The sequence below is a fragment of the Diorhabda sublineata genome, chromosome 5 (genome assembly GCF_026230105.1).
Source record: "Diorhabda sublineata isolate icDioSubl1.1 chromosome 5, icDioSubl1.1, whole genome shotgun sequence".
NCBI lineage: Eukaryota > Metazoa > Arthropoda > Insecta > Coleoptera > Chrysomelidae > Diorhabda > Diorhabda sublineata.
Window position 1 is genome coordinate 18085379 of NC_079478.1, and position 21509 is coordinate 18106887.

At 30.1% G+C, this 21509-nt stretch overlaps 2 protein-coding genes across 2 annotated transcripts; both read left to right on the top strand.

Moving 5' to 3' along the window:
- Nucleotides 1–130: 130 nt before the first annotated feature.
- Nucleotides 131–9579, top strand: LOC130443902 (anaphase-promoting complex subunit 2). The gene is made up of 9 exons (XM_056778793.1): nt 131–854; nt 1336–1474; nt 3229–3391; nt 7472–7730; nt 7893–8047; nt 8116–8321; nt 8390–8723; nt 8836–9074; nt 9252–9579. The coding sequence occupies exons 1-9, from the start codon at nt 262–264 to the stop codon at nt 9450–9452; spliced, it is 2289 nt and encodes a 762-aa protein (XP_056634771.1). The 5' UTR covers nt 131–261; the 3' UTR covers nt 9453–9579.
- Nucleotides 9580–10752: 1173 nt separating this feature from the next.
- LOC130443925 (uncharacterized) lies at nt 10753–15223 on the top strand. The gene is made up of 2 exons (XM_056778824.1): nt 10753–11741; nt 14627–15223. The coding sequence occupies exons 1-2, from the start codon at nt 10877–10879 to the stop codon at nt 15178–15180; spliced, it is 1419 nt and encodes a 472-aa protein (XP_056634802.1). The 5' UTR covers nt 10753–10876; the 3' UTR covers nt 15181–15223.
- The last annotated feature ends 6286 nt before the right edge of the window (nt 15224–21509 follow it).

Genomic DNA, 21509 nt, shown 5'->3' on the forward strand with positions numbered 1-21509 from the left:
ACGAACTGTCACCTCATTTTGGTGAGTGTCTTCTCGGTTTACTAATATTTTATGGGCGTGATTTGGTCGTGATTAGTTTGTGGTTATATAGAACAAATATTTGGAGCGTTATGAGCAGCTAATGGAACGCACCTTAAGAAGACAAAAATTGACAGCTTACAACTTCCACAGATTTTAAACCATAAACAAGTATTTAAAAAATAGAAATCAACATTTAAAAATAATTTTAAAAATTTCTTAGTAATTATATGATAGTATTTAATGTTCAAAATGAATTACAAAGAATTGTGGTTACTAGTTAAACGTATTTTTCCAATCTTAGATGAAAGTATCAATCTGTGTCAACTTGAAGAGAGCTTATTCTTGAAACATGAATTTTTTGAAGCTATAGATTTCATTAGAAATGCTAAACTCACTTTACACATACAGAACCTTATAGTAAGCAAAATAGAACAAAGATTGAGAGATGAAGTTGCTCCTGCATTTTGGTCTTATTTCAAAAGTAACGAACATGAGAGTAAAGGATTCATACAATTTTACAATGCTGTGAAATCTTTATTCGATTCATATAGACAATTAGATAACACAATGAGTAAATTGGAATTGTTTAGAGAGGCAACATATTTGAATGAGTTGGTATATAATCAAAAAGACATGCATAATGCACTAAAACTTATTCTTAAAGCTACTTTGCTATCTCAAATACATTTAGATTATCAGGTTATAGTAATGAATTTTTACAAAGTTGCTTTAAAAATGGAAGATGTAGACGAAAATAATTTTGGACAGTGTATAATCTGTTCACAGGAAAGTTTACATTGCAATTGTATGCATCTATTCCAGGAAACAAATAGGTATGTATCAATTTGAATTTTAATATCAAAATGAAATTATTTAAATTGTAAAAACATTTCGATTAAATCCATGATAACTGAACAGATGAACCCAAAGGTAATAAAAATTAAAGTAGGTATTCTATTTTATAAGTACCTTTAAGTATCTATGACATTTTGACTTATTATTTATAATAGAAGTACATATAAGCTAGTACCATTTCTATTTCTAAACCTAAATTCAGATAACCAAAACACTATATAGTTGATATATTTTCCATGTCTATATATTGGTAAAAATATTTGCTTACAGATACTGTCAATGTCTCTGTGAAAATAATTTTAGGTAGACTCATAAAATTTAGTTATCTATTTGAAATAATAAAGCTTTTGGTTATGACATTCATCACTTGATATTTATAGAAATTCTGTATGATAAAAATGAAATTCATCATTTGATATTTATAATAATTTCATAATGCTAAATTATTTTGTATTCTAGAAAATTGGGACAAATGTCACTTTTAGAACCTCTAGTTGGTCAAACATTAACAAATCTTATTTATGATGCAATTTATTTACATATCCATAAAATTTGTAAGGATAGTTTTGATTCATCTTTCGTTGGAGTTCTTGAAAAGGTATTTATTCAAATAATTTGAATTTATATTCAAAATCAGAAAAAAAATGCCAGAGGAACCAATGTAAACTCTACTTAATTCCAAAGTACTAGTGTAAATTCCAATAGAGCTCAATGAATTAGGATAAACTTAATTATTCCACCGGATTCCCACTCTACTTAACAAGAGTGTTGTGAGAAAATGTGAATGGGGATTTATTTTTAGCTTTAGCTGATTAATTTTAAATTTAATTTGCCCAAAGCTGTGATATAAAAACAACTCAGCAATTTTTTCCTGAGGAGAATATCAAAAAAATGAAGATTTGTGATATTTCATTTACTTAACAATAAATGAGAGGTTAACAATTATTTGAAAAAAAAAAACAACTTTCAATAGAACTTTTTCTTCATGTAGTGCCTTAATTTTATATTTTTTTTTGATTATTTGAAACAAAACGGAAGCTATTGGAGAGCTACAAATCTCAATGAATTAAAGAAAAAAGTGAACCAAGTTTGTGGTATAATTACAATTGAATAAATGACAGAAATGAGGCTGTCTCTGTATATTAGATTTGAAAATTGTTTACCTGAAAGAGGTGAATTTTTTGAGTCCTCACTATAAGATTGTGTACATTATTGTTTTTTATCTTCATGTTCATTTTTTCTAATTTCAATGCTGAACACACTGTTTACACTACCACTACACCAAAACAATTACACTGTCCAACACGCGTTTTTATAACCAAGTTACTGTCTTCAGAGACTGAAAGTAAAATAAAAGCTATTAACTGTTTTAAATAGTTTAAATAGGGACAAAGGGCGCATTCCTTACAGCCTACTCTATAGTTTAGTGTTTAAAGAATGTGAAGATTCCCTGAGAAGAGGTTTTCCGCTGAAATTATTTTTCGCGGGACTAGGTTCTTTGGTGGGAAAATTTAGTATAAAATAGGTAAATTGATAGGTTTTAGTTCACCTTCAGTCTCTTACACAGTCTTACATACAGGTGTGGAAATCAAGCTCAATTTCTATATAGTGGCTTGATTCTCTTGTAGTTCGGATTCTATTTAGAGATGCTAGAGATAGACAGAGGACATGGGCAGAGATGAAAATTTTTATAGCATTTTTACAACTATTATTATTTGTACTTATATAGAAATAATAATAATTATTACTAGGTTAACACAATTTCACAATATCTCTTGATTGCAACGCTGATCTGGCGGCCACAGTGTGAGGTAATTTAGCGCCCATGAAATGAACTCACTCCGCTACCCTTGTTACCAGACCGTCGCCTCTGAAGACTATAACTATAAGATTATTTTTGTAATTTTTTTTATTAATATTTTGGAATCTAGTTATTTCTAAACCATTATAGCAACAAGACCCTAACATTTTTTTCTAGTCAATTATTTGTATCAATAAACTTATCATTTAAAAATTAAAATTTTTGTGAACGTGTACACCTCCTCACTTTTGTTTTGATACTGATTGATTTCGATGGTAATAGAAATATATAAAGTAGGGGATTCAAAGAGTGGCGTAGGCTTCCTGTACAACAGTGGATATATTATAATGTACCGCAATGTTCTACTGAAATTTACTCTGGTAGATTGGAAGTAAGTGATTTCAAATTGATATTTATATGTTCAGCAAAATATTTTTCGAGGCTGTATTTGCTTATCACTAACATATGTTTTGTTTTGGCTTTGTGATTAAATAATATTTTGCTAATTTTTGTTTTTATATGTATGTGATTTACCAGAGATAATTTTTCAGTGGGTTCAGGATATAATATTGAACTGGCTTAGAAATATATACTGTTATGATACTTTAATACCTATTGAAGAATCTATCAACGCATCTGAAAAGAAATTGATTAATTTTTTATATACTATATATACAAAGATGAGGATAGATCAGTTGTTCAATATTATAATAGGTAAGTGTAATTTATGTTTTTTTATATTTGAAAATAGGAAATTTTATGTATTTGTAGTAATAATAATTTTAAAATAATGAAAACTGAATCTTCAAATTTACAATTTTCTTATCAAACTAATAGCCCAGTCGGCGGAGACAATTTTTTACCAAAAGAATAAGTTATAAGCAAAAAGGTTGATTTTTTTACTAGTACTTTAAAGTATAATAATTGATTTAAGAAAAACAGAGGTATATCGATTTCCCAAAGTAAAAAAAATTTCGAAAATCATTTTAATTTTCAAAATTTCATATTATTTCAGTCTTTGATGAAGATAGAAGAAAATAAATACCACATTGTAGGATAAGTTTTTCTTGATAAAAAAGGTCCTTTGCACTTTTTTTGTAAAAGCTATAGTTTTCTCGAAAAAAATTCGTAAATCTAAAAAAGTCGTTTTTCTAAGGTAATCAAGATTATAAACACCTGACTCCAGAATTATCGGTTTCCAATGAATCATTCATAAAATTACTTTTAATTAATTTTTCTTTATATTTTTAATTAATTGTAGGCAATATGGAAAAAATCAATACATATTAAAATTTCTTCTTATTATATTATATTTTATTGAAAATACAGAAAAATTTTCGAGCTTATTATATTTTGTGGTTAAATGCACATCAAATCAATTTTTTAGAGCAGCTGTGAATAAAATACAAATAGTCATGATGGTCGCCAACCTTCGTCCGAAGATGGCACTTTAAAAAGAGAATATTTTGTACCTGGATACTTTCTTATCTGTATGATATTTACATTCTATTCTCTGAACCCCCTTCTTTATGTTATAGCAGACCAGAATTTCATAATTGGGTCTGGTATTCAAAGACAGAATAAAAACATTTTACAACCCACAAAATAATAATAATCAACAATTTATATCTCTTCTTTTCACAACAATTTCAACATTTATTCAAGAAATATGATTTGAAAATATACAACAAACCCACCAATTTATTGTCAAACCACTTTTCCATAATGAAATCACTAACACCAAAATCAAAAAAAGCAATATTGTTTATAAAATTCCGTGTTATAACTGTGAAGTTACATATATTGGCCAAACATATCAATACCTGGAAAATAGAATAAAAAGTCACATATGACTAACAAAACATGAAAAAGAAAAAAAATCAGTTTAATTATACAAACATAATTATTTAAACAGAGAACAATTTAAAAAGGTAGAATTTTACGAAAGTCTTCTTCTTCCATGAATGATAAAAATATATAACCTTAATACTATTTATGTCCCATTAATTTGAAATGCAATTTGTTTCTAGCCGTAGTGTCAGAGCATATCACTAGCTGGCGTTACAAAGCCACATTCATTTATTTTTATCGAGAAAAACTTACCCTACAACGTATTTTTTATTTTCTTCTATCTTTATCAACGATTGAAATATTGGGAAATTTTAAAAAATAAAAATGATTCTCTAAATTTTTTTTTACTTTGAGAAATCGATAGACCTCTAAAGTTTTAATTACATCAATTAGCTTAAGTTCTTTAAGACCTTTTAGCTTATAACTTGTACCTGTGGCCTCCAGCAACTGGACTATAAAGATTTTGTTTTGATTATAAATTTGTATATTATCATATATAATTCATGCAACATACAGTATTATATTTTGCAAAACATAGGGATATCTATAAGATTATACATTTCAATAGAACGTTAGGAAAAATTATAATAACTGTACCCCCCCCCCCCCGTCCCAGCACGCAAAATTATTGCAAAGAAAAAAAAAATATCCGCCGATAGATTTTCAATTGCCCAACCCATTTGTATTATCTAATTAATTTGCCCAGTGTTATCTTTCGCAAAAAAAATAATAATGATGGTCATTTTTTTTTATGATTCTAACTTCTCTGCCTCCTTTATTTAGCGGTAATTGTAAGTTATCGAAGTTGTAAACAATTGCTCCCGAGCTTAACTAATTTGCCCCAATCACTAATATCATAAAAATTCATGGGTTTTTTTAATCATCAAAAAACATAGCAAACAAGTCAATTAACTCTGTGCTCTCCGCAGTTCGCGTACTGCGCATGCGCAGCAAAATAAAGGAGCTATCACAATGTAAATATTGAATTCATAATGGTGCAGTATTAGGTTTATGGTAGTCAATATTATTAAAATTGTCTCTACGTAAACAGTTAAAGATGCAAATGAAAATGTGATTGAACAATTCAAAGGATACTATATTTTCATGTAAGTTAAATATCGCAAAATATTTCTGAACTCTTAATAATTTCTGTCATTTTGTTACAGAGAAGATTTAAACGATTAAACAAATTATATTAGGTAATTTCTATATGCTGGATAATTAAACCATTAAGTTTGAAGATGAGTGGAAGAAAAGCTGCCGTTTCTCCAGGAACTATAAAATCAAATTTACTGCAAGTGGATATTTTTAGAGAAGGACTTACTTTAAAAAATAGGAACGATAAAGTATGGTTAACTGTTTGTGAAAATTTACCTTGTGCTTATAGTTTTGATAGACACTTCATTGATGATAAAATGTGCTATATAAAAATAGTAGGACATTGTACTGAAACTGAGTGTAAAGCCAAATTGCAGATAGTTTGTTTGGAAGAGCCAAAAAACAATAGTCCTATAGTGTTTACAGTAGTCACTGCCGATTCCAGACATATTCCACATTTCAAAAAAGCTTAAAAAACAGCAGTTTCCTTGACGACAAAAATAAAATAACATAAAATACTTTTCTTTAACTGTTTACGTAGAGACAATTTTAATAATATTGACTACCATAAACCTAATACTGCACCATTATGAATTCAATATTTACATTGTGGTAGCTCCTTTATTTTGCTGCGCATGCGCAGTACGCGAACTGCGGAGAGCACAGAGTTAATTGACTTGTTTGCTATGTTTTTTGATGATTAAAAAAAACATGAAATTTTATGATATTAGTGAATGGGGCAAATTAGTTGAGCTCGGGGGCAATTGTTTACAACTTCGATAACTTACAATTACCGCTAAATAAAGGAGGCAGAGAAGTTAGAATCATCAAAAAAAATGACCATCATTATTATTTTTTTTGCGAAAGATAACACTGGGCAAATTAATTAGATAATATAAATGGGTTGGGCAATTGAAAATCTATCGGCGGATATTTTTTTTTCTTTGCAATAATTTTGCGGGCTGGGACGGGAGGGGGCAATAACTGTGGCTTTATATGTCAAATCTACACTTCAAGTACAGAACTTGCCTGTAATTTTATCCCGAAATAAACCAACATCAAAAAAGAGTGGAGAGAAGTATTTTCAAAAATTAGAATCTCTGAAAGGAAATTATTAATATGTAAAAGTTATTTCTGACAAGACTTTTTAAAAAATGATCTATAGCTAAAAGCTCTTGAGTTGTTTCTCATTTTTTGTATACATTATTTAAAATTATAATATCTGAGATTATGGCACTCTAATTTGTAACTTAATAAGCTAGCCAAAGACAAATCCTAACTTATATGTTTGCACCATACTTTAGTAAAGTGGGTGGGAATTCGGAGACCAGTTATTATAATTTATTGTGACATTCTATCGAAATAAAACTGGTAGATTGAAAGTATTGTAATGTTTTTCTTATTTATTTATACGGGTTTCTATTCGTGGGGTGAATTAAGAGACGCTGTCTCTTACTTTCTTTATTTATTTAAATACCTTACACTACACTTAACTAATTTATTTATCACTATCACTTAATGAACTTGAATAATTTATTTAAATTCTTCGATTACTTTGCTACTTCGTTCTGTTCAATATGACTATTTATTATAAACTGAATTACACTGCCCTACAAAACTCCTTATAGACCTTCTTAGAAATTATTCAAATGAAACAATGTAAATAATCCGCTTCCTATAAAAAAAACTTGAGATCAAACGAATTCCGCAATGTATAAAAATATGCGCCTTCCATTATAGCCAAGCAGGACCCATTTTGCGAACTTGATCGTAACAGTATGTCCGTGGAAGAGTTTATAACGATATTCCAATACAGTTTCAAAATTTAAATAATATTCTTTTTAGAATATCCAGAATCATTACCAGCTCTTGAAGATTTGAGATTATGTCTTCCTAGAACCGACTTGAAGTCAATGTTGACAAAAACATTACAAAAAGCAATGGAAACAAGATTGCTCCATCCTGGAGTTAGTACTCCTGATGTTTTAACAGCTTATGTTGCTGCAATTAGGTCTTTGAGGGTGTTAGATCCAACAGGTTTATTATTAGAAACTGTCACTCAACCAGTGCATCAATATTTGAGAAGTAGAGAAGATACTGTTAGGTAAGAATCTGCATTTTCATTTGCCTCAACATAACACTAACCATTAATTTCTTTTTGAAATTTTTTAACATTTCTAGTTCGTTTAAGTAAAACAGAATATTTTTGTACACTTTAATAAATTATTCTGTGGAATCTAGTTTTTATTTCACAAAACATTTGTAGATGTGTTGTCAGAAGTTTGACTGAAGAAGGTCCTAACGATTTAGCTGAGGAATTGGTTAGGGGGGAAGCTGTCCAAGTAGATGAAAACACACCACAGGATGAAGATTCAGAAGATTGGGAAAATTGGCTACCAGATCCAATTGAAACTACTCCCAGTATGTACATATTTTATTTATATCAATATCAATTAGTCTACTCATTATTAACATATTTTCAATTCCAGACAAAATTTCCACATCTAGAAGAACTTCTGACATAATTTCTATGTTAGTGAATGTTTACGGAAGTAAAGAATTGTTTGTGAATGAATATAGAACTTTATTAGCTAATCGACTTTTAACTCAATGCGGTTGTGATACTGAAAAAGAAATCCGTTACTTGGAGTTATTGAAGCTTAGATTTGGTGATTCTCAGTTACATTATTGTGAGGTAAAATTAAGCTTAATAAAAATGAATATTGGAGGACCAAAAGAAAGACGTATAATTTATTTGTTTAGGTTATGTTAAAAGATGTGGCAGATTCAAAAAGGATAACTCAACATATTAAGCAGGACAACGAATATACAGAAGAAGAAATACCTATATCAGCAATGATTGTTAGCGCCCAATTTTGGCCTGCATTCAAAGAAGAAAAATTAGCACTCCACCCTAAAGTTCAATCACAAATTTCAAAGTATATAACAGCATTTGAGACGTTAAAAGGTAGTCGCACTCTGTGTTGGAAAAATCATTTAGGTTTTGTTGATTTGGATATTGAATTGGCAGATCGAACTTTGAGTTTGTCAGTTTCGCCAGTGCATGCTACAATTATAATGCATTTCCAAGAGAGGGGTAAGTTGTTATTCTGAATAAGATATTATTCTACATGTATCTCAGTTGTTTCAATATTTTGTAAAACGAAGTAAATACTAACTTCTTAATTATCTTTGGTTTTGAATTGTAGCTCAATGGGATTTAGATGAATTGAGCAAAGTAATGCAGTGCCCTTCAACTGTCCTCAGAAGGAAAATTGGATTTTGGCAGTGCCATGGCATAATAGCAGAAACATTTCAAGATTTTTTTTGTATTCAAGAGGATTTGGAAAATAAAGATGCTAGCATACAAGAAGACGTATTCGTTGAAGATTATGAAACAGAATCAGCTATGGCTAGCGCACAGGATCAAAGAGAAGAGGAATTACAGGTATTTTTCATAGTTACCAATTCTTTTATGGTGATTAAATACCAGTATACCATGTTTATATGGAGCAGAGCAATGTTTACAGTTTTTTTTCTTGTTGACTATTCAGTGTATTTGCATTTGTGTTTTCAAATAATTGAGATCTAAGTCTGTTTTGTATTGAATTTTATGTGTTTCTAGACATTCTGGTCTTACATTGTGGGTATGCTAATGAATTTGGATACATTGCCTTTGGAAAGAATTCATCAGATGTTGAAAATGTTTGCATTCCAAGGACCTACTATAGAATGCAACATTCAGGAATTGAAGGTTTTCTTAGATCGAAAAGTTCGTGAACATCATTTAATATATTCCAACGGATATTATAAGTTACCAAAATGACAAAAAAATTAATAAACTTAAGTAATATTGAATATTTTTAGATAAAGTTTTGTTTTTATTTGATCTCAATAAAATTGATTACATATTATTTCTACTTTCTTTGTAATATATTCTTTTCTTTAAAGAATTTGATTGTATTTTAATTTACCCTAATTTTGTCTACTTGCAAGGTGAGCTTGGTAGAGATGGATAGACGCCTGACATGAGACAAGTGAAGGCACATATAGATGGCGTGTGCGTCTCACACCAAACAACTGCTCCCAGTAAACAGGCGCTAAATTAGACTAATGACTGGATTTTTAACCGTCATGCCATCTAAGACGCCATCTCCACACCATGGGCATCACGAACGATCCAGAATGTGGCTTAAACACTTGGACAAGCGTCGCAACTTGCATAATGACATCAAAGGGTTTAAGCCAAAGTTGATTGGCTTCTCAAAGGACATCGGCCTTTGGTGACGTCAAGTGAGGCCCGACGGGTCTATGTTCTCAACCCCCGATATTAAGCAATCAGAAAGAAAATAAAATCCCTTTGAATTGGATAGAACCAATTACTTTATCCCATTTTTTAGGTCTTTCTCTATTTCTATATTTGTATATTTTTGCGTTCAGTACTCCCTTCACTGGTCTTGAATCTTCCATTCTTTGTAAATGACCCCACCAACTCAACTGCCTTTGCTCATTGACTTCCAGATCTTATAATACGACCTTTGTTAACCTATCATTTTTTGTAACATCAACCTTTTCCAGACACTGTATGATTCTTTTAAAATGACGTAATTGGCCACAGTGTGTGAAGAGCAAATAAATTTATCTTTATATTTATTATAATCAAAAAGAAAAAACTGGTTTTAAAATTTGAAATCAATAAAAAAAGCCTTTGTTCTTTTCAGAGGTAGTATGTTCTAAAAGAGCGAAAAATTATCATGTGTGGTTTTTTTCTGCTATGTTGAAAGATCGTAGTGAAAAATGTAATTGATAAAGGAAAAATTTCAAATGTCGGGTTCAATAATCTAAATATTTTTTATGCTTGTATGTCAGCGCGATATTTATGGGAAGACTGTTAAAATACATGTTCAATTTGTTTTGAACTCAGTAGTAACTTTGTGGTAAAATTGATCTTCTAATTTAAAACCAACACCACAAACCACACAGGTGATTATCGTTTACAGTTAATATATCATTAATATTCCATTTTTAATCTATTATGGGTATATAAATAAAATATTTTCGTTAGCTCGATTTTAAAAAGTGTATAATAGTGATGCTACATTTTATGGATGGATAGCTGGTTAATCAGAGGCTCGAAGAGATTCCGAAGTAAAAGAAGATTGTAATAAATATTTACAACATGGAGAAAATGTTTTGAAAATTATTTAATGTTTATGAAGGAGTTATTACAAATTTTATTATACTTTGAAAATGTCGTTTACTCCAGGAGGTATTAAATCAAGTCCATTTGGTAATACTATAAATAAAAACTTATTAACACCTTGTCGTACAGTAGGGTTGTCGAGAAAAAGAACAACACCAAATAGTATTTCAAAGATATTATCCCAAGATTTAAATAATTCAAATTCTAGTATTTCAGAAAATACTCCTGTTAACAGTAACGTTTATACAAAGCGAAAATATGGAATGGGAGAAAGTAGTTCTTTAACTAATAGTGCAAAAAAAGTCGAAAGTGGAGTAAAGAAAAGTCTTGATAGCTGTTTTCAGAAAGATGAAAATGCAGTTATTGAAGTTAGGGAAGAAAACATTGAAGACAATGGTGAAAAAAATATTAAAATTTTATCTAAAAGACAAATAAAACGTTTAGAAACTCAACAGAAAACATTGGGTTCTGGAAAAATGAATAGTGATGATTTTGAAAAGGAGAACACACAAGATACTGAAGTAAAATCTAGTAATCAGTCGTCTAATAAATTCTTATCTTTGGATGAAAAAGTTGAGATTGAAGATGATGTATACCCTCTTTCTGCATATAATAGTTCTGTAATGAAAGCTGAAGTTCCAGATTCAACAAATATATCCAGTACTGCATCAGATGAAACTAGTTCAACTATTAATGATCCATTAGTTAAACTTCCACTTAAAAGAACAATTTTATATGATTCTGATGATGAGTTTAGAATCACTGAGAATTTTACAACCAAGTTAAAAACATGTGAGAGGAAAAAAACTGTAGATGAAAGTGATTATAAACATACGAATTCTCATGATTCTTTTAGAGATTGTTCAATTAATATAAAGAGACTCAGTGAACAAGAGATTGGTGATTTAACAGGTATTTTTTTAAAATATTCTTCATTACATATCAAGTTGTAAATGCCGTACATCCTCATAGATTATAAATAAACTTTTGAAGAAATAAACTTTTGGTTTTCAAAGAGTGATAATTGCACAAAAATGTAAATTGATAGTATTCACACCATATTTTTGTTTGTATCTGGTAGTTGATTTTAAAACCAAAATAAAATTGTTTATATTTTTTGTTGATTTTTTAATAGTTTCAGCATAATTGTATAGTAGATATTAGACTGATTGAAAAAAAAACGATTATTTTTTTGTCTTAAATAAATTGAAAATATTGTTGGAAATGATGAAAAAAATCATGTGAAAGCCACATCCCTTAATATTAATAATGTAATTTATGATTTTTTCACATGATTAAGAAGGAAAAGCTTGTTTTTTGAGTTTAGAATTTCAGGACTCTTCAGTGGTTCATCAAAAAGGCTACACCAAATCATTCTTTTATATAAAATTGAACTCTCTACAAAAAAACTCTCTTATAATTTTTCAATAAACTGACAGGTTTTGAAGTTTTTCAATTTTAAAATATACTTTATAATATTTCCTTATTTTTTTTCAATTTTTTGAGCATCAAGTTCATCAAAAAATTTTGTATTTTTTTATATTCTAAGTTTTTTTTTTGTTTCACAGATGCATTTATTTAACTGTTAAAGTTCTAATAAAATAATTTTTTTTCAATTAATACTTTTTTTTATTTATTTTTCATTCTTTAACTTTGTGACATTAGTTAAATAAAAGCATCTGTGAAACCAAAAAAAATAATAGAATACAAAAAATTTGACAAAATTTTTTCATAACTTTATAGTTTGTCAAAAAATTTGAAAACTGATAAAATATGAATTATATTTTAAAGTTGAATAACTCAATTTTATGTAGCCTTGTGATGAACCATGAAAAAGTTATAAAATTCTAGACTCAAAGAAACAAGCTAACACATATTAATCATCAGTAAATTCAAATTTATTATAAGGGATATATTAATATTAAGGGCTGTGGCTTTCACAGGATTCTCTTTAATCATTTCCAATAATATATCTGATATATCTAAAAAAAATAGTTGATTTTTTTAATCAGTCTAGAAACTATATAGTATATAGTTTGTAAATTTTAATATTCAATAAATGATGAAGTTACTTGAAGATTGAAACTGATACTAGAATTCTCTAGTCGTTATTTACTGCAATGAAAAGTTGAGCAAATATTTTATTCGGGATGTTTTTCAGACAACTTCCATATTGTTTTATAAATATCAATTTATCTAATTTGATGGCTGTCATACATAAAACAAGGTATTACTCTCATAGCAGATAAATAAGGAGGTGGAAAGGTTTTAATATCATTAGTTTAAGAGCAGTGAATATTATCAATTTCCATGTTTGTATCTATAATTAGCACTACAGGTCTAGAAGGTCCATGGCTTCATATATTTCTTCTTTCCATCTTTGACTTTACTTCTCTAATTGTTTATTTTTTATATCTTTCATCACCTTGTCCATTTATCTCACTTTAAATCTACCTCTTTTTCCCCTACACTTCACATCTACCGTTTATTATCTTTTAATATACTCTATTTATTCATTCCTTCTATTTGATATTTCAGTATTAATCTGTGTCCTTTTGAAGCGCTTATTATATTTGACTTAGCTCTTTATAGCTTTGTCTTAGCCATATTTTTTCCTTTGAAAATTCTCTACACATACTTCCTTTCCTATGTGGTTAATATTTTTTCCTTTAGACACATTAATGTTTCACTACCAAATAATACTATAGGTTTCAATACTGATTTGTTAATTCTTTTGTGGCTTTTTCAATATTTTCAATATTTCAAACTTCCTGTTTATATTTGTTTATATTCATTTCGTATACTTTGCTTTCATCCGTTTATTATCCAGCCCCATTATTTCTGTATAGTGTCACTACTTATCTCAATTCTGATGGCTCCAAAATAGCAGATAGAACTGGAATAGGAGTGTACCCAGAACCAATCTGAAAGTCTGGGTAATTCATTAAATATTTTTCAAGCAGATATATAAATGTAATTGAAAAATGTGTCCATCTAGAAAGGAATTATCACAAACAAGAAATAATCAAACTGTTTTGAGAATGCCCGAACAAGCTAATTGACTTAGGCAAAAATAATAATATTACCTACTAGGAGATTCCAGGATACATTGGAGTGGAAGGAATCAAAATAGCTGAGATACTCGCTATAAAACAGGGTTGGTAGGTATCAACCTAGGCAAGAACAATCTACAAATACTAACAGCAGTGTTGTCGGGGCACTGCCGCCTCAATGCACACGTAAAGACGCTAGGTTTAGCAAAGAGAGCAATTTGCAGATTCTGTTTTTTTAAAATCTTTCAAGAGGGGTGAGATTAATAGATTAGCTGTAAACACACCAATGCCATAGCAAGAAAAGAGGACCCAATAGATCCTTTGGGCAGCAGTACACATAACATCCTGATATGCTCCAATATTGCTTATGGTGTATTAATCCTGTTGCGTTTATATTAACTTTTTTAACAATATATTTCCATGCTTTATATAACTCTGTTTTCTATTCATTCATCTTATTTTCAAGTTCTTTTGGATTTAAAACCAATTCACTGAAGTACTTGCATATTAGTAGATTCAAAATTGTATCATTTTTGTTCATTTTTCATTGCTTTTTTAATATGCAATAATTTTTTTATGTGTTTGGTACTGACTGACGATTTGGTCCATGATAACATGGTATAGATATAACAAGTACCTTTGTTATTCACTCTTTTTGCTCTTTGACGATTTAGTTGTTTCTTCAAATCTAAGATTATTTACGAGAGATTTATTTTGCAACTAATAAATATATAATTATTTTAGTAAATTCTGCTAAAAAAATTGACACAATTCAATGTGCTAAAGAAGATTTAGGTGTTATTAAGAAGAAACGATCTGAAGTAATGAATGAAGAAGATGGTTTTATAACAAAATCTCTCAAACTATCAAACGAGGTTGTTGAGAAAGTAACCAAAAATAAAGATCCCCCCAAAATAAAAAAGTCGAAATTACTTAAAGTAAAGTCACTTACACTTTGTAACAGTTTTGATGATGAAGAAGAGGCATTCACCTCAACCCCAGATAGAGAAAGAAATGAAAAACGTGAACTAATAAGTCAAATTAAAGCAATAGAAAAAAGTATTAGTGATAAAAAAATTAAATTAGAGAATTTAAAAAGAGCCTCTTTGTATAAATCGAAACATAACGTAGAAGAACTGAATAATGTTACAGAGATATGGAGGCGAGGTTGTAATTTGGGTTTAGAAGGACTTTTGAAACAGTTACAGCTTCATGGACCCATGGATATGTCAACGCTATTAAGAAATTTACAAATTTCACAAGAAACGGCTTCTAAAGTGCTTATCAATACTATTTAGATTAAGTAATCAATTTTAATACAAATTTATATTTTTTACAGTACCTTTTGTATTTATTTACCTTATTAATCTCAATTTTAATACTTAGTCATTTGGACTAATTTTTAATTACTCTTGATGCAGTTACCATTAATAGAGTATAGAAACTAATATTTAAAATGCATGAAAATTACTGATATTAACAGGTTTACAAACAAACCATATTCCGATATGCAAAACCAGCTTTAATTTTAAGCATGTTTTTTGTTCGTTCTTCGTTCATTTTCCCCCACTGAAGAAAATTCAATATAAAGTATGATATTTACAGTACATGAGCAACTGGTAGTGGTTCGCAGCTGGCATAGTTTCCCGAATACCGAAGAAGTTGATATTTTCTTTTGTATTGTTGCCATTCGACAGAATCAGCTTAAAGCCGAGTACTTGCTTCGATTTCCATATATTTTTTTTCGCTATTAATCAAGTTACTCAAAAGTTATCAAAATTGAAAAAAATCAAAAATCTGTATTATAGGTCCCTAGAATGAGGTCTTTTGAGTATTTTACAAAAAATTTATATATTTTATAGTTTTCCATAATTAGACACGCGCCGAACCTTGAATTTAAATTCATTTCGGTGAATTGACTCTTAACAAACTTTCAGGACCCCCAGTTTTGTATGTCATGGTGGAAGGATAATTCTGTCACAAATTACTAATGAATTCTGGACTGTTTTTATTTCCAGGCTCCATTTTTTTCACAAAGACCAGTTTCTTCTTATCCAATGCTCTTGTTTATCTCTACTGTCCCTAAACTCATATAAAACAGGGAAACTTAGTGTAACCAGTTTGTTGACCGAGAAAAATGTTCACCATTTTTAAATAGATACTGGGCCACTGTCAATAGCCTAGCGTATTTAGGCAATACCATAGCATATTTATTTCCATGATATAATAGAATATATTTTAGACTACGTTTTGAACTGTTAATAAATAAACGCCAGTCGTTTGTTTGGTATTGCTTCAAGCCGATTTTTATAAAGAGTTTTTAATATCTGAACAAAAGTTAATACAGTTTTCTTCATAAAAATAACACCGTAATACGGTGTTATTTTAGTGTTTGAGGGAAGCATTTTTTTTCTTTCAGTCTTAATGCTAACAATTCTGAAGCTTGTCTTAAAAGATTGAAATCTCTTACAAGATCATCTGAGTCATTTTGAGAAAAGGATTTTTGGCTCATTTAGCATACTTTCAAAATATGCATCATTTTGTGATGAGTTGCTCCTCCAAAGCTTCTTTTATACATATTTTTAGAACTGAAGAGGTGTTATCGTGGTTTTTGCCAAATAATCGGTGTTCCAAATCAAAATCACTTTTATTAAACAATTTTTCTATAATCCCAAATATTCCACACACGATTTACAAACACAATAGGTAGCTCAAAATTTCTCATTCCACAATACGCAAAATAGGTATTTCTCTTCAGCTCGAATATAACTTTTCTATAATCTTCACATATATGGCAAAAATAAAATTATCTGGATTGCTTAAACAACGTCTCTTTGAATTACACATGGCGCAAAAACTTAAATTTGAAGGTAGATTTGACAAAAATAAGTACTAAGTGAACGTTATCAACCACAAAGACAAAATCTCAAATTTTGTAAACTAGTATTAAGTTAACTAAAAATTTGAATAATGAGGTCGATTTAGATTTTGTAAACGTAGTACAAGGTTCTCAGTTGATAGTTTTAGACTCCCAGTAAGGACTTTCGATTTCCTTTCTTAGAAACAGGAATTCGCGTTTTTCAGAATCAATTCCAATTTATTTAATTCTTTTTGAATTCGAATTATCAAAATAAATTAGACATTACTATCTGAATCTTTTTTTAGAAATTAATAATCTATATCGATTCCTTGAAAAGAATAACAATCATTCCTGAATCTTCTGAAAAAGGTCTATTCCACTGTCTCCTTAGATGTGGCACAGATCTTTGATAAAGTATCACAATCGATTACTCCACAAATTGGAAATAGTTCTATCAAGATAATATCCTCAGACCTTAAAGTCTTACTTGTCAGATAGATATTTCAGAGACGAATCCTATTCTGATTTAGTAGAAATTAAGGCAGGTGTAAGGTATTTGGTATTGTACACTAGTGAACTCCCTGAATCTGAATACCACACAATGGCTACTTTCGCTGAAGACTGCTGCAAATTTACAAACATCCATTGACCAAATTAACAGCTGAACCAAGAGATGGCGTATTAAGTTGAATGAAACCATGATGTAAAGACTACAAGGTGTGTTCTTCCCGAGAGCTCATTTTCGACTCGTTCTGCGCATCTCTTTGGGAGCGAATTCTCATTGGCTACTTCCCAACTGGTGCACAATAGCACACCTTGTAGTCTTTACATCATGAATGAAACTAAACCCAATCATATTTACGAATAAAGAAGATAGGTACTTTTTTGTCAAAATAAACAATGTTAATATTCCTTAAGGTAATACAGTAAAATATCTGGGTATGACTCTCGACGTGAGACTTCGCTGGAAAGTGCATATAAAAAAAAACGTGAGGAGTTTGTATTGGCTACTAAGATGACGTTCCAAGTTATCCACGTACAACCATCTGCTTCTAAACAGGCAAATACTGCGACCTATTTGAGTTATGGCACACAACTGTGGGGTTGTAACAGTAAGAGTAACATCGAAATTATTCAACGATTCCAGAATAAGATACTTAGGAAAGTCATCGATGCACCCGGGTAATGCCGAAACAGTGACATCCATCGGGGTATTCAGATGGAAACTGTTAACCAAATCACACCCAAATTTGGCAGTAGTCATAAAAATCGTCTGCTTCATCATGTTAACGTCGAGGCAATCCAGCTTCTAGACAACACAAACATGACCAGAAGACTTTAAACCCTTCGAGTTAGCGCAATAATTACTTAGTGAGAAAGCAGAGCATAGTGCGGATAAGTGTAACACGCTGGTTTTAGTATTATTAAAACATTAGACTTTAAGGTTCACTAGTGAGTATGACCCTAATCTTAAGTTTTCCAATCTTAATAATTCAGATTAGAATAATATTGATTATTGGTCTCTTTCTGATCAGTTTGTAATATCACAAAACATTCCTCTCTTATATAAATAAAAATTTCTGAATCTCTTACACGAAAATTGTTTTCAGCTCTTGTAGAAGAATTGAAAACCATATTCGAACCATAAAAATATTGAAAACGCTTTTCGATTTTTCTGGATTCAGTGAAAGTAGCCAAGGGCGTATGGATTCGTGAATAGTCGTGCAAAATTGTTTTGAAGCGAGACCTTTCAAATGTTTTACCACTTTTCATGAACAAAGTAGCAGCAATATAGTTGTATGGTCTAAGTATAGAAGGTAGAGGTAAGGAGAACAATCTGTGTATATGAAAAAGTGTCCGTAGAAAATGTGTTAAATAAGGGTAGCGCCACATCAGCATTAGCAACTTTTCACACTTCTCTACAACGAAATTTTTAATAATGAACTAAGATGTCAAATTTTTAACTCAGCAAACTGCAATTTATTACTACATTTATACCTTTGTCTACACCAGCGCTATTCTGGTAGATTTTTGAACTATTATTTATCGTATACAGTTGGACATATTTTCAACTTTTGTCGCATATGAGGTACTTCTCCTTACTTCTAATCTCCATAGGTCTAAGGTTGAAGTGGATTGAGTTGTAATAATTTTTTGTTTGGTCTTAGGATGTTATTATTATTATGCTATGTCCGCCTTGGCAGATACACCATCGTAATCTTTCAAAAAATTTTCCTTCTTGTGTCATATACCACATTTTTATATAAATGTCATTAATTTGACAACTATTTATCCACTTCCATATCTTTATTAGTGTTTATATTTTTTATTAAAATTAAATTGGAAATGATTTCTGAAATAACAAACCTCATTCAAGAAACCTACGAGAATTTGAACAGCATAGAATTTTTTGATGTCAAGACACCAGAAGATTTGTACAAATTATTCTTTTTTTGCCATATATTCTCATGGGCTGTTGTTTTATGGAAGCTTAGAAATTAAATTGATGTTGAAATGAGTATGTAACTGATATCCAATCAAATACAATAAAAAATATACTCATAAAATTAGTATCGTAATTTAAACTAGAGATGCGGATCAACCTAACATACATAGTCGATTTATTTAGCTAAAAATTTTTAAATCTATTTAGGTACCGAAAATTTTTAAAATTAACATGGGCACAAAATTTTAAATTCAATTGTGTTTTTTTCAATATATAAAGCTTTTGTATAATTTAATATTTCTAAATTTATTTTCTTATAAATACTTTGTGTTTGACTATAAGCTCTTTAGGGGGGAAATTTTCAAACAGTTGGAGAAACTGAGCTGTATTTCAAAAGCGTTTTGGAAACTGTTATCCTCGATCAGGTATATCATCTATCAGTTAATTGAGGATCCTATCTTAGAACGATATTTTTATTCCGAAGATCGCATTCCATTTTCGGAGGAAATTTATAATTTCACTCACAAAAACACCTTTCACACAGACGTATTTAAGAAATAGTATCTATACCATAACGCTATTTTAATATCAAAAAGCCAAAAATTTACAATGGCTGGGATCGAATTACTCCGTTCAATTTTCGAACAACAGTGAACGTGATCCGGATTATTTCTCGAATAATCAGATCATGATCATAGTTTTGCAGAAGCCTCTCAGTAAATATTCACAAATAAATAATGGGGCAATAAAAGTTTTAGAAGCAAAGCGATTGCTAAGGAAAAAAAATTATAGACAGGGTAGATTTAAGGGCGGAAACAACAAATAATTCGAAGGATGGTGACGAAGAAACTAATAAGGTAGAATTAGTGCCAACAGAGACCATAAGATATACGTTTTCGGGAAAAACCCTGCCGACAAGTGTGAAGATATGCGGAATAGAGCAAAGAGTACCTTCTACCGTACGTTATGCCAGTTTTACAATGTTACAACTGTTTAAACTACGGACATATCAAAAAACACTGTAAAATCAAAAAGAAAAAAATGCTTGAACTGTGGAGAGAGTGACAACAACTTATAAGAGAAGCGATGTCACTTAGTCACTAGATAACATATCTTTTTACGAGGCATATGAAAGATTTCCCAGAAGAAATCCAAAGAGAAATACACAAGAGAGATTTATAAGAAGCTACGACGAATTCCCGGAACTGCTTGGCAATCCGACAAAACAAGATAACGGAATCACAATAAGCGAGAGAAGCATATATAACAATCAAAACACTCCTAAAAGAAACATTTTCACACAAATAGTAAAAGCCAAAAAAAGGAAACCCACTTCACCAGGTTACGATAAGGAAGCTCATCAAGGGGCCTTGATAACTCCCAATGGTCAAATAACATATCATCAGAAAGAGACTAACCAACAACAATCCCCAGTATCAACATACTACATACCACCCTCGATGGTAGATAGTGAAAATGAAGCAGATACTAAAACTTTAAGTGAAAATCCAGATATGTTACATGAAATTATGAATACGGCTAACAAAGTTAGGGAATACGATAGGGAATATACACTCCAAATTATGGCAAGGCTACTGAACAAACCAGGAAACAGAATCTTCAACAATGAATCACAACGGAAGCACGAAAACCAATAAAGGAGATGATAAAAACCGAGACCAAGGCGGAAATCAAAACTTCAAAATAGTACAGTGGAATATTAGAAGCATCAGAGAAAATTATGATCAATTAAAATTTTTAATACATGAACTAAAACCACATGTCATTTTATTCAACGAAACATGGATGAACGTCAATTATCATTTTAACATTAAAAAGTATAGCATATACAGACAAGACAGAATCGACGGATATGGGGGAATTTGCACCCTCATTAAAAACAGTATAGACCATCATATCATATCATATCATATCATCAAAAAGCAATATTTCTAAAACTCTGCAGGTAGTAACAATTAAGGTATCATCATTAAAAATTAATATAACTAACATATACAATCCAGCAGGACAAAAAAACAAAACTTGGAAGAATGTAATGAAATTATATGTAACACAACAAATCAGCACATAATCATGGGAGATTTTAATGCCCATAACAGCATGTGAGGATGCAATGGTAATGATGCCAATGGCAAAATAATTGAAGAACTACTAGAACGCGAAAATTTAATAGTACTAAATGATGGTAAGTACACACGTATGGGGGAGCACAATCGCAACCCATCTGCACTAGATTTAACCATTGTATTTAATAATATCGCAAAAAAATGCAATTGGAAAGTATTTGAAGACCCAGGTAA